Here is a 12,518-nt window from a genome sequence, read left to right as displayed (position 1 = left end):
CGGGTGTGGTGGCACATGCCTGTAGTCCCAGTTGCTTGGGAGGCTGAGGCAGGAGAATTTCTTGAACCTAGGAGGTAGAGGTTGCAGTGAGCCGAAATCGCACCACTGCACTCCAACCTGGGTGACAGAGTGAGACTCTGTCTCAAAAAAAAAAAAAAAATTAGCTGGATATGGTGGTGTGCATCTGTGGTCCCAGCTACTAAGAAGGCTGAGGTGGGAGGATCATTTGGGCCTGGGAGGTCAGGGCTGCTGTAAGCTGTGAGGGTGCCACTGCACTCCAGTCTAGGTGACAGAATGAGACCCTGTCTCAAAAAAAAAAAAAAAAAAAAAAAAAAAAAAAAAAAAAAAAGCCAGCAAAAAACTCATGTCCTCAATGGAAAAAAAAGAAATATTACTGATGATAGTGGCAAGCATCAGCCGCTCTGCCCTATGGATCAGAGCACCCCAGTTAGTCTGAGTTATATCTCAGATGCTCTTGTTGCCTTCTAGAAAATTTGCACTTCTTCCTAGCAAAGGGCTGCAGCTCACACAGCATAAAGAGAACTGGGCTAAATCTTGCCTTATGGCTGAGTCCAGTGACACTGGCCCTGTCATTTTGCATCTCTGACTTTTGTCTTCTCATGTGTAACATGGCCAAAATAAAAAAGTCGGAGGTGGATGGTGGCACAGATAACAGAAAGTTGGGAGCAATGGGTTTCTCAAGAGGGAGACTAACTTTGAACAAGAGCTCAAAGAGAAAGTCCAGATTATCTTTTCACCATCACTTTTGGCCTGTGATGTTTCCACCAGCTAGGGAAGTTAGAAGGACATACGTCTGCTATGTTTCCCCTTCCTCTGTGAATCCATGCTTAGTCATTTGCCCCACAATTATGTATTAAGCAACTAGGATGTGCCCTAGGCTGGAGCCTGGAGCTGCACTCAAACAAGACCCATAGAGCTGTCCTGAGAATCAAATGCCATTAGAGATGAGAAGCGCTTTGTAAAGCATCACCCACTGGTCACCTGCTAGGGTTTATTATTCCTGATGTTGTCTGGAAATCCCAGGTTTATCAAAGACATCTTGTTGAGTCTGAGGAAGCCAAGGGCCTACCTTGTAGACGAAGGTGCAAACAAAGTCAATGAAGCCGACTTGAAGCTTAGGGAGTTCATCTGCTTTGTTTCTGTCCATCATGGGCTGTCATGGAGGAGAAAGAGTTAATTGCACTGGACAGTAAGAGAAACCCACCTTATCTATGAAGCATTCTTACTAAAATCAAACTGTAAACTCATCATGTTTCCAGACCTGATGAGCATTTTGCAGGAAATAGGAGAATAGAGAAACATGTTAAAGAACACCATGAGGTTGCAACCAACCAAATCCAGAATGTGGGAAACTGCACCAAAAAAAGACACACTGTCTTCAGCAAGTAAGTGGCATACCAGAAAAAGGCCAGAGGGTGGGAGGGATGGCAGGGCCTGCTACAGATTAAAAGAGACTTAAGAGACATTAAAACCAGAGGCAGTATGCTCCTTGATTAGATCCTGATTTGAACAAATCAACTGAATTCTTTCTTAATCAAGAAAAATGAACAGAAATTGGGGATTAGATGATACTGAAGTATATGAATTTTGTGAGTGTGTTAATGGTATTATGGCTGTGTTTATGATTTTGTCCATATCATGCTCTTGTCTCATAGAGATACGTACTAAAGTATTTATGGAAGAGATTATAGTGTCTGAGATTTACTTTAAAATACTGCAACCAAAAGCAAAAAAACACACTGGAAGGAATAGATAAAACAAGAATGGCAGACTGCTGCTAATTGTTGGCTCTAGCTGATGGGCACTAGAGTTCACTGACTATTCTCAATATATTTGAAAATATTACAAAGAGAGAGATTGAGAACGACAAAGCCCATGGGGCCCTTCACGTGTTTCTTAACGACAGGACCTGCTCCTCTCAGCCTTCCACTCTCCCTCAGCTCCTGCCTAAGCCTGCCGTGGTGGCCCCTGCATCCTTAGCACACTCTCGCAGGTTTAGCCTATCCAGGTGTCAATGGTTTGTCCCCAAAACGTCTCTCTCTTTTACCCGTCCTTTCCAAACCCTGCTTTACTTCCCAGCTTTGCCTTCAGGGACTTCAGGGAAACTTCGGGCTGCTCTCCCCATCTCCCCATCTCCGCAGCTCCATGGGAAGCTGGCTGACTGTCTCAGCCAAGTTAACTTTCAATGTTGATAGGTGCACAGCTTGCTCACTCTCTGCTGTTAGATTAGGGTCAGGGGAGGTGGATGGACTTCTAGACCTTTGGAATTGAAAGGGCAATCTAAGTGTTGGAGTCCACTTGCCAACCTCTGGAGTTGAGTTAGCTAAGGACACATTTCCCAAACTTTAGGAGGGCTTACTAGTTACAGCACTCATTGCAGGGCCCACCCCCAGAGCTTCTGGTTGGGTAGACTTAGGGTGAGGCTTGTGAATATACATCCCTAATATGTTCTCAAGTAATGAGGTTGACAGTGGTCTGGAGACCACATTTTTAGAACCACTGCATTAGGAAAAGGTCATCTTTATGGTAAAGTCACACATCTCTCCATCATGGCAAGGTCACATATAGGTTAGGATGGAGCACACATGCCAAACATCAGGCTGACATCCCCTCTCTACTCACAATGGGATTCTGTTGCAGCACCGTGCGCTCCAGGTCACCTTGTTCCCAGAATTCGGCAGCCACCAGCAGAGCTACCTGCAACAGACAGACCCTCACACACACAGAGTCAAAGCCCCAGCCCAATCCCCTACCCCTGCACCCACCCCACTTGCAATTCCAACTCAACAAAAAGGATAAACCCACCCCTGCCCTGCCACCCTCACTTCTGCCGTCATCACTGGAGAGAAGTAAAGTGATTCCCATGTCTTGGTAGAGGAGGATGGAACACAGGTGAGCTGGTTCTGGAGCTGGGCTGAGAGAGTCCAAGCCTCATGACCTGTTGCCCCCAGTACTGGGACGCCCCTCCTCTTGGGTCAGCAGGAGTTCATACCTGGCTCTGCACCTCCCAGGGTTTGGTGATGGCTGAGAGATCACAGGCGGTCATCATCATGGCCCTGGGCACACAGGACACCCTCTATCAGTCCAGGGCCATTTAAGACTTCATGTACTGGTTAATTCCATCTCTCTCACCTTTCTCCACCCCCACTAGTAGGTGACTTTGTCTCATTGTGAGGAAAGGGCTCACCGCCGTTGCATCCAGGGGTTGGGCTTTGAAATCAGACAGGGTTAGATCCTGACAGAGGCAGGTTGGACATTGGGCAACTACACCAACCTCTCTGAGCCTCCATTTCCCTGTCTGTAATGATAATCGTACCTTACTCACAAAACAGGTGTAAGATTAAATGAGATTGTGGTTTGGAGAAATCTAAGTATAGTGTCTGAACATGGTATGTGCATAAGGAACATGTACTGAGTTTTCTTACGTATCAAGCACTGTTCCAGGGACTGTACCAACATCAATTTCATTTAAATCTCATCACATCTTCAGAGTCCCTTCGCTCTTGTCTACTGTAGAGAAGTGTTTCTCAACTTTTTTTCTCATCATTGTTCCCTGCCCCAACTGCCAACGAGCGTTTTTAGATACTTTTTCACTAATTGCCCCACCATGAGCTTTTAATACCACAGATACGCTGTCCATCTGTTTGGAGAACCACAGGCCATTGTAATAGCTAAGATTTGCTCTCCTACCTCAAGAATCACTTTTTGCTCCATTGGAGACAATATACTCCATTTTTCTGTCAGTCAGTTAGCTTTTCTGATTTAGGAGTTTTGTTTAATACCAATAGATTTCTTTCTCTTCTAGGCCATTTCCTCACCTGGCAGAAACTTTCACACAAAAAATTTAAAAGGTAAAAAAAGAACAAAGAAAACTTATGGTGTAGAGAGAACTGTGAACAGCTGTAGCAAAGAGGCCTTGCATTAAGGAGTGGAAAGGGCCGGGTGCCGTGGCTCACGCCAGTAATCCCAGCCCTTTGGGAGGCTGAGATGGGCAGATCATTTGTGGTCTGGAGTTTGAGACCAGCCTGGCCAACATGGTGAAACCCCGTCTCTACTAAAAATACAAAAATTAGCTGGGCATGGTGGCGTGCACCTGTAATCCCAGCTACTCGGGAGGCTGAGGCAGGAGAATAGCTTGAACTCGGGAGGTGGAGGTTGCAGGGAGCTGAGATCACACCACTGCACTCCAGCCTGGGTGACAGATCGAGACTCCATCTCAAAAAAAAAAAAAGGAGTGGAAGGGTGTGGGTAAAGAAAGTAGGTAGGAAGGGTTCAAAGGTAAACTCTTAAGGGAGTGTCCCACTCATAGAAAGGCAAGGCAGGTATTATTACATAGTGGGTACAACAGGAAATAGAAAGGGAGGGGACATGGACAAAGAACTGGAGCAAGAGGAGGGAGCAAGGGGGGTGGATTTGAGAAAACATTTTAGAGCAGGTAATCCTGGTAATCCAGGGCCATGTAGCATGGGCCCCAAATCCCATACCAGGGAGTGCAGACTGTATCCAGCAAGCAGTGGGGAGCAGTTGAAGGTTAAAGGTCCAGTTGTGACCTCTTCAGAGCTGTGCTGCAGGAAGGCAGCTGTCAGGACTTGTGGGATGGAGAAGGAAGAAAATAGCAGGATGGAGGGGGATGGGGTGCTGCAGTAATTCAACAGGAGGGCAGGAGAGCTGGCCTGCAGCAACGGCTGGCTGCGGCGGGGTGAGACCAATGGGCAGGAGCTGGGGAGAGGGAGGAGTGAGAGAAGGCTGAGGCTCTGAACCTAACTTGCTGCTTGGATAATTTTACAGTTAATCAGCTGTATAGGGCATATTTTCTATAAGCCGGTCTGTGAGGCTGTCAGAGTTACTCATGGAATATTAACAAGTTTAAATAAAATCTTTAATTATGGGCCTGGCACAGCAGCTCATACCTGTAATCCTGGCACTTTGGGAGGCTGAGGGAAGAGGATCACTTGAGGCCAGGAGTTCAAGATTAACCTGCGCAAAATAGTGAGACCCTGTCCCTATGAAAAATACACAAATTAGCTAGGTGTGGTGACATGTGCCCGTAGTCCCAGCATTTTGGGAGGCTGAGGTGAGGGGACCGCTTGAGCCCAGGAGTTTGAGGCCACAGTGAGCATGATCATGCCACTGCACATTTTAAATTACGTAAACCCTCAAAACTTCAAATAACTCTTTAAGTAAGCGTTCAGAAGTGCATACATTTCTTAGAAACACCTTTATGCTTTATAATAACCTCAGAATACATGCCCTATGCTTTAATAAGTGCTGTAGACATGTTACACTTACTGTCAGATAGGTTGAACAAATAAATGCTCAGCTATGCATTTAAGAGTCACTGGCTCCCTGATGGCTTCAGGAGGGCACTGGATGCTTACTTTCCTTAGCTGGAGGGATTCATGTGAAAAACACTCCCAGTGGTTGCAGAAACACACCTAAGAATTTTATAGACAGAGATTTACTGTGTGCATGGGATGAAGGAAGGAAACCGAGGTGCCAGAAAAGCCAATTCGAGCCTCGTGCCCTAAAGATGAGGCTTCACATTCACTTCAGCACCTCCCCCTTATATGCACTGGGGTCCCAGGTGCTGTGCTGGGCACAGGGGATCCAGAGGGGCCTGCAGGGAGCTCACAGTCACTCAAGGAACACAGGGCAAAAAAAAAAAAAAAAAAACTGTCATCACAATATGCTAAGTAGAATGGCAGAAAAAGGTCTGAGGTGAAAAAAAAAAGAGAAAGGAGAGAGAGAGAGAAAGAAAGAGAGAGAGAGAGAAAGAAAGAAAGAAAGAAAGAAAGAAAGAAAGAAAGAAAGAAAGAAAGAAAGAAAGAAGAGAAAAGAAAGAACCCAAAAGTGAAGGTGACTAGCTCAGCCCAGGCGCCATCTAAGAGGTGACAATGGAGCAAAGGCCTTGAGGGGTATATAGGAGCCCTCTGTAATGGACAGAATGTTTGTCTCTTCCTAGTCTTATATGTGAAAGCCCTAACCTCTAATGTGATGCTATTAGAAGACAGGGTCTTTGTGGGGTGATGAGGTTTAGGTGAGGTCATAAGGGTGCAGCCCCCATCATGGGGTCATGGCCTTTATCACCATGGAAGAACACACAGGGAATGCGGCCTCTGCCGCTAGGAAGAGGCTGGGCTCACATGGTCTGTGCTCTCAGAGACCTTGCAGATGTGCTGGGGAATTGCACATTTATCCCACACATGCAAGTTAACATGTAAACAAACAACTGCTCTGAAGGAAAGGACTTCCATTCTTGGAGATGATATGAGAAAGAGAAACTGACCGAGGTCTGAGAGGTCAGGGAGGGCTTCCCTGAGAGAGCGCCCCTCGAGCTGATAACTGTAGGATGTGTAACCATTTACTTGCTAAAGAAAGGACTGGGAGAAACACATTCCAGGCAGAAGGATCATCTAGTGTGCAGGGCCTGGTAGAAGGAAGCCTGGCACAAAGAGCTGAAAGGTGGGGGGAGCTCAGGGAGCAGGTGGGAGACCTGGTAAGAGAAGCTCCACAGAGGAGCAGGGGCAGCCCACACAGAGCCCAGGCACCGCTGCGAGGGGATGGTCTTCATGCTATGAGCAACAGGAAAAGCTACAGGAGTTAGAACAGAAGGGTGACATGGTCACATTTGCATTTCACAGAAATCACTGTGGCTTCGGTGTGGAAGGGACAGGAGTGTACACAGGGAACCCAGTTAGGAAGCCACTGCAGGATCTGGACAAGAGATGGAGCTGGCAATTAAGAGAAGTGTCCAGACAGATATGGCACTTAGGAAGTCAACTCAGCAGCATTTGGGGACAGATTAGACATACAAAGTGAGGAAGAGATGTCAGGATGGAATAAAGGACAACATGGTTGTAATGCAGAAAGAAGCAAGAGTACACCACAAAAATATTGTATGCTCAGAAATGTGAACCTATGCTCTCAGTAGACGAATTGTCAAGAGGAGGGGATGGAGTTCAATAGGACAACAGTGCAAAATTCCATGCAGGCCTTTGGAATCAGATAGAGCTGAATTAGACCTTCCATCTTCTCCTCACTTGCTGTGTCCAGGGCAAGTGACTTCATGTCTTTGAGTCCCAGTTTGTTTGTTTGTAAAATGAGATATTCATGTTAGGTTGGATCCTATGAAATTCTGATTTTGTTAGTCCAAATCAGTTAAAATTCAGCAGTTTCCTATGGGTCAATGTAATATATCCTTTCTAAGACTTACTGTGATGATCACATAAGATGCTTTTGTAGGCCAGGCGCGGTGGCTCACGCTTGTAATCCCAGCACTTTGGGAGGCCGAGGCGGGCGGATCACGAGGTCAGGAGATCGAGACCACGGTGAAACCCCGTCTCTACTAAAAATACAAAAAAATTAGCCGGGCGTAGTGGCGGGCGCCTGTAGTCCCAGCTACTCGGAGAGGCTGAGGCAGGAGAATGGCGTGAACCCGGGAGGTGGAGCTTGCAGTGAGCCGAGATCGCGCCACTGCACTCCAGCCTGGGCGACAGAGCGAGACTCCGTCTCAAAAAAAAAAAAAAAAGATGCTTTTGTAAATGCACCCAGTGTCCTCATCTTCATTATCAGCACCTGCATTCATCTCATTCACGTTCTGGGTCACCCTCGTGTGTAGAGCTCTGAAAGCAAGCTGAGTTCTTACCCACCTGGACCATCCCCAAGGCAAATGTTTCTTCCTGAAACGTTTGGCTCCTTGGCTGTTAGTTTCAGTGGCACTTCTTCCTGACTCCTGGCCAACTTTCAGGAAAAGCATTCCAGCCTTCGTCTTAACTAGCCTTTTCAGGACACTTACTCAGATCCTCCTTGGAATTACATCTGTCTGGAGGGTACAGCAGGAGACCCTGCTGGGGAAGGCCTTCGAGGAGCCTAAGAAAGCGGTGGGTGTGCAGGCAAGGGCTGGTGTGGCTGAGTCCAAGTCCCTGATGCTCCACAAATTCCTGCGTGACACCAGCTAAGTCACGTTGTCTCTCTGGGCCTCACTTTCCTCATTTGTAAAACACTAGACCAGGAATTGGCAAACTCTTTCTGTAAAGAGCCAGACAGTAAATATTTGAGGTTTTACAGCCTACATAGTCCCTACTGCAAAGACTGAGCTCTGCCACTGTGATGTGAGAGCAGCCATAGATAAGCACAGCATGGATAAGCACGGCCAGCTCGTCCATTCAGCAGAGCATCGAGGGCCCACGGTATTCTCCAGGGCCCATGAAAATATTTCAATTTCTTTCAAGATCAGCAGGAAAAAAGGACACAACAGGAATGAATATGTAAGAATGAATTCAGTCTGGATTATATTTGTCTTCATACCAACACAATCATAAAATATAATTTGTATTTACTTATTTACTTTTAAGGAGGAAGGAGGCACAAAGACAAAGACAAAAGTGCCTAGGGCCCACGAAAGTCAGAATGTGGCCCTCTGTAAAAGAATACAGCTTTATTTATGGAGATTGAAGTTTGAATTTCTTATGATTTTCATTTGTCATGAGATACTTTTTTTTTTTTTTTTTTTTTTTTTTTTGAGACAAAGTCTCACTCTGTTTCCCAGGTTTGAGTGCAGTGGCATGATTTAGGCTCACTACATCCTCTACCTCTGGAGTTCAAACAATTCTCCTGCCTCAGCCTCCTGAGTAGCTGAGATTACAGGTGTGCATCACCACGCCCAGCTAATTTTTGTATTTTCAATAGAGACAGGGTTTCATCATGTTGACCAGGTTGGTCTCAAACTCCTGGCCTCAAGTAATCCGCCCACCTTGGCCTCCCAAAGTGCTGAGATTACAGGTGTGAGCCACCACGCCTGGCCATGAAATATTATTCTGTTGATTTTTCCCCCCAGCCGTTTAGAAATGTAATAGCCATTCTTAGCTCATGAGCCATACACAAACACCGCAGTACTAGAGGATCTGTGAGCCTTTCCAACTCATGGTTTGGTCAGACTGTCAGAAGCAAAATCTGGAATTAAGCAGAAATGTCAAGAGTTTGATGAAGAATAGGAAGTCACACCCTCACTCTAGAGTTTCTATAATATCTTGACCCTAGAGTAAAATTACTGAAGTAGTCCTAGCTACTTAGGAGGCTGAGGCAGGAGGATCACTTGAGCCTGGGAGGTTGAGGCTACAGTGAGCTATGATTATGCCACCGCACTTCAGTCTGAGCAACAGAGCAAGACCCTGTCTCTAAAAAAAAAAAAAAGAAAAAGAAAAAAAAGTCAAAGTCAATTGGTGTGGACCTCCAACCACAGGAAGCCCGTGAACATAAGCACTCCAAGATAATCAAAACACAGGAAGGGAGTGTTGGGTTTTTCCTCACAACAAGCAATCCTGACACCAACTGGGTGTCTTGCAATTCATTTCAACTCTGATACTAAATTCCTATAGTTAGCATCAGACCCAACAGGTTTAAGGGTTCAGTCCCGCAAGACCACCTCACTTCAGAGGCCAGCCACAAGTATCGGGTCCCCAAGTTACCTACCCTTCCGTCTGACTTGGCAATAAGGTTGAAATGTGTCCCTGCATTCGGGTTCAGTAATTTGCTAGATGAGCTCACAAATCTCAGGGAAACACTTTACTTAACATTTTCTGGTTTATTATAAAGGATACAGCTCAGAAACAGCCAAATGAATGTGATGCATAGACAAAGTGGGAGGGGGAATGCATGCCAGCCTCCCACCACCTCGAAGTATTCACCAAACCAGAAGCTCTCTAAACCCTGCTGTTTAGAGGTTTGTATGGAGCCTTTTTTTTTTTTAATCACAGAAGCATGATTGATTAAATCATTATCCACTGGCAATTAACTCAATCTCCAGCCTCTTCCCTCCCTGGAGGTTGGGGATGGGGCTGAAAGTTCCAAGCTTCAAATGAAGGCTTGGTCTTTCTGGTGACCAGCCCCTAGCCTGAAGCTGTCTAGGGTCCTGCCAAGAGTCATCCATCAGAACAAAAGATGCTGCTATCACTCGGGAAATTCCAAGGGTTTTAGGATCTCTGTCAGGAACCAGGAACGAAGACCAAACATATATGTCTTCTTATACTACAGGAAGCACTGAACACCACTACCTACTGCACTGCGTTCCACATACTCCAGCTCAGCCCCCATGATGGTCCACAAAGTAGGTACTACCATGATCCTCATTGAGCAGATGAGGAAACTGAGGTGAGGGAGTAAGTCACCTGCTCAAGGTCACACCACCAATAAATGAAAGAGCTGAGACTTAAACCCAGGCTGTCTGATACCAAAGCCCCAAGTGTGTAACAGCTACATGCTACCCAGGTGTGAAGAAGTTTGAATTATACACCTAAGCAATGGGCCCTGAAATGGCTTTATAGCAAACAGCTGGGCCAATTTTTGCCCCAGGGGATATTTGGCAATGTCTGGAGACATTTTTGATTGTCACAACTGGGGAGGGATGGGGGTGTCTAGTCCTGTGCATCCCACAAGGCGCAGAACAGCTCCACAACAAGGTTGCCAGCCCCAAATGTCAACAGGGCTAAGATTGAGAAATGCTGCATTACAGGTCTCTCAAAATTTTTCGTTAAATCCCTACCTAAAGAATTTTGAAAAGTGCTACCTTCTTGCACATTTTTAAGTTGACATCTTAAACTATTACATCAGAAGTTTAATATTTTCAAAGGATCTAATTTATAGCACATTATACATACTGACTTTTTTTTTTTTTTGAGTTGGAGGAGCCTCGCTCTGTCACCCAGGCAGGAGTGCAGTGGCACCATCAGGGCTCACTGCAGCCTCAACCTCTCGGGCTCGAGCAATCCTTCCACCTCAGCCTCCTGAGTAGTTGGGACCACAGGTCGGGTGCCACCACACCCAGGGAAATTTTTATTTTTTATAGAGACAAGGTCTCACTATGTTGCCCAGGCTGGCCTCAAACCCCTGAGCTCAAGCCATCCTCCCGCCTCACCTTTGCAAAGTGCTAGGATTACACATGTGGCCACTGTGCCCGGCCATACTGACTTTTTAAAATAAATTTATTACGTCATTCTTTACCCATAATAAAAGCACATGAGCAAGCTTTTCTTTAAGAGTCTAGAGTTTTACATCTTTCTTTGTCTCTGTAAACCTCTATTTCCACTTGAATTCCCCATAGAATTTTATCCTAATATTGTGTGTATATGTGTACATGTATATGCATATGTGTTTCTGTATATATATGTGTGTGTGTGTACACTACATATACGCCTGAAAGTCTTTCATTGATCAATTTTCATAATTACCTGCAACCAATTATATCCATTTATTGAAATTATATAATTAAAATTTTGTCTTTGACCATAAGCCTCTAAGTGTTGAAAAATTTTCTTTTGAATTAAGTTATTATTACACAATTAAGTAACAAAATATACTACCTATTTTTACAAATAATTATTAAACACTCAGAGTACCCTTTTTGAATTTGTCTATTAACAATATAGGATGGGATTTTTAAAAAAGTATTGGTTTATGAATGAATATTTCTTATTACTAGACTGAAGTAGGATTCAGCATCTATTTTTTTGCCCATTTTTCCTCTTTTTTTTTTTTTTTTCTAACCGGAGTCTCTCTGTTGCCCAGGCTGGAGGGCAGTGCAGTGGCATGATCATAGCTAGCTGTAGCCTGAAACTTCTGGGCTCAAGTGATCCTCCCACTTCAGCTTCCCAAGTAGCATGCACCACCATACCTGGATAATTTAAATTTTCCAAGACAGAGTCTTACTCTGTCACCCAGGCTGGAGTGTGGTGGTTCCATACCAGCTCACTGCAACCTCTGCCTCCCAGGTTCAAGCAATTCTCATGCCTCAGCCTCCAGAGTAGCTGGGATTACAGGTGCAAGCCACCATGCCCGGCTAATTGTTTTTTCATATTTTAATAGAGATGGGGTTTCACTATGTTCCCCAGGCTGGTCTTGAACTTCTGAGCTCAGGCAATCTGCCCGTCTCAGCCTCCCCACCATGCCCAGTTCCTATTTTTAAATTTAAATAAGCATGTTACAATACATCCAACTTAGCTTTTATTTTTAATTCTAAGAAAGGTAAAGGTACATGGAGGGTATGTAGGTAGACTAGACAGATTAGATGATGATGATAGATAGATAGATAGATAGATAGATAGATAGATAGATAAATATGATTCTGTTGAGAGACTATTGGCCAAATAAAAAAGAAAGAAAAAAATTGTAAAGACAGATGATAGAAACAAGACAGTGGTGTGGATTAAATCAGTTGCCGCCATCTTCAGTATGTATTACTGATGTGCCTTTGCCCTAGTGTCATGGTCCCTGGACAGTGATACATTCTCTGAAAAAAGTAAGATATTTAAATGAAAAATCTGCTGCCCCCCTGTACAACCCCCCCCACTGGCTGGGAATAGGGGTAGGGTTCAGGGGGAGTGCCTGGCAATTAAAGTTGTAAAAACTCTTGAACAAATAGTCTGGGGCCAGTGGTTCATGCCTATAATCCCAGCACTTTGGGAGGCCGAGGCATAAGAATGGCTTGAACCCAGGAGTTTAAG

General features: G+C 45.1%; 2 protein-coding genes across 4 annotated transcripts in view; one reads left to right on the top strand and one right to left on the bottom strand.

The window, feature by feature from the left end:
- The window catches only part of PDE6A (phosphodiesterase 6A), an 89,143-nt gene that overhangs the window by 5,120 nt on the left and 71,505 nt on the right, over positions 1-12,518 (bottom strand). For both annotated transcript variants that reach the window (XM_055285665.2, XM_055285666.2), the window contains 3 exons: positions 3,014-3,077; positions 2,644-2,718; positions 1,091-1,174 (listed from right to left, as the gene is read on the bottom strand). In XM_055285665.2, the coding sequence (XP_055141640.1) occupies positions 1,091-1,174; positions 2,644-2,718; positions 3,014-3,077 (223 nt within the window). The remainder of the gene's footprint in view (positions 1-1,090; positions 1,175-2,643; positions 2,719-3,013; positions 3,078-12,518) is intronic.
- The window catches only part of PPARGC1B (PPARG coactivator 1 beta), a 147,311-nt gene that overhangs the window by 133,854 nt on the left and 939 nt on the right, over positions 1-12,518 (top strand). Inside the window, exon 12 of one of the 2 annotated variants that reach the window (XM_063643207.1) lies at positions 3,827-3,872. In XM_063643207.1, the coding sequence (XP_063499277.1) occupies positions 3,827-3,872 (46 nt within the window). Of the gene's footprint in view, positions 1-1,280; positions 1,720-3,826; positions 3,873-12,518 lie in introns of those variants that run through there. The other variant, XM_055285658.2, reaches the window with a different exon arrangement.

This window comes from Symphalangus syndactylus, chromosome 7 (genome assembly GCF_028878055.3).
Source record: "Symphalangus syndactylus isolate Jambi chromosome 7, NHGRI_mSymSyn1-v2.1_pri, whole genome shotgun sequence".
In the NCBI taxonomy this organism is placed as follows: domain Eukaryota; kingdom Metazoa; phylum Chordata; class Mammalia; order Primates; family Hylobatidae; genus Symphalangus; species Symphalangus syndactylus.
The sequence above is the reverse complement of the archived record's forward strand: the minus strand, read 5'-3'. Positions and strand labels throughout refer to the sequence as shown.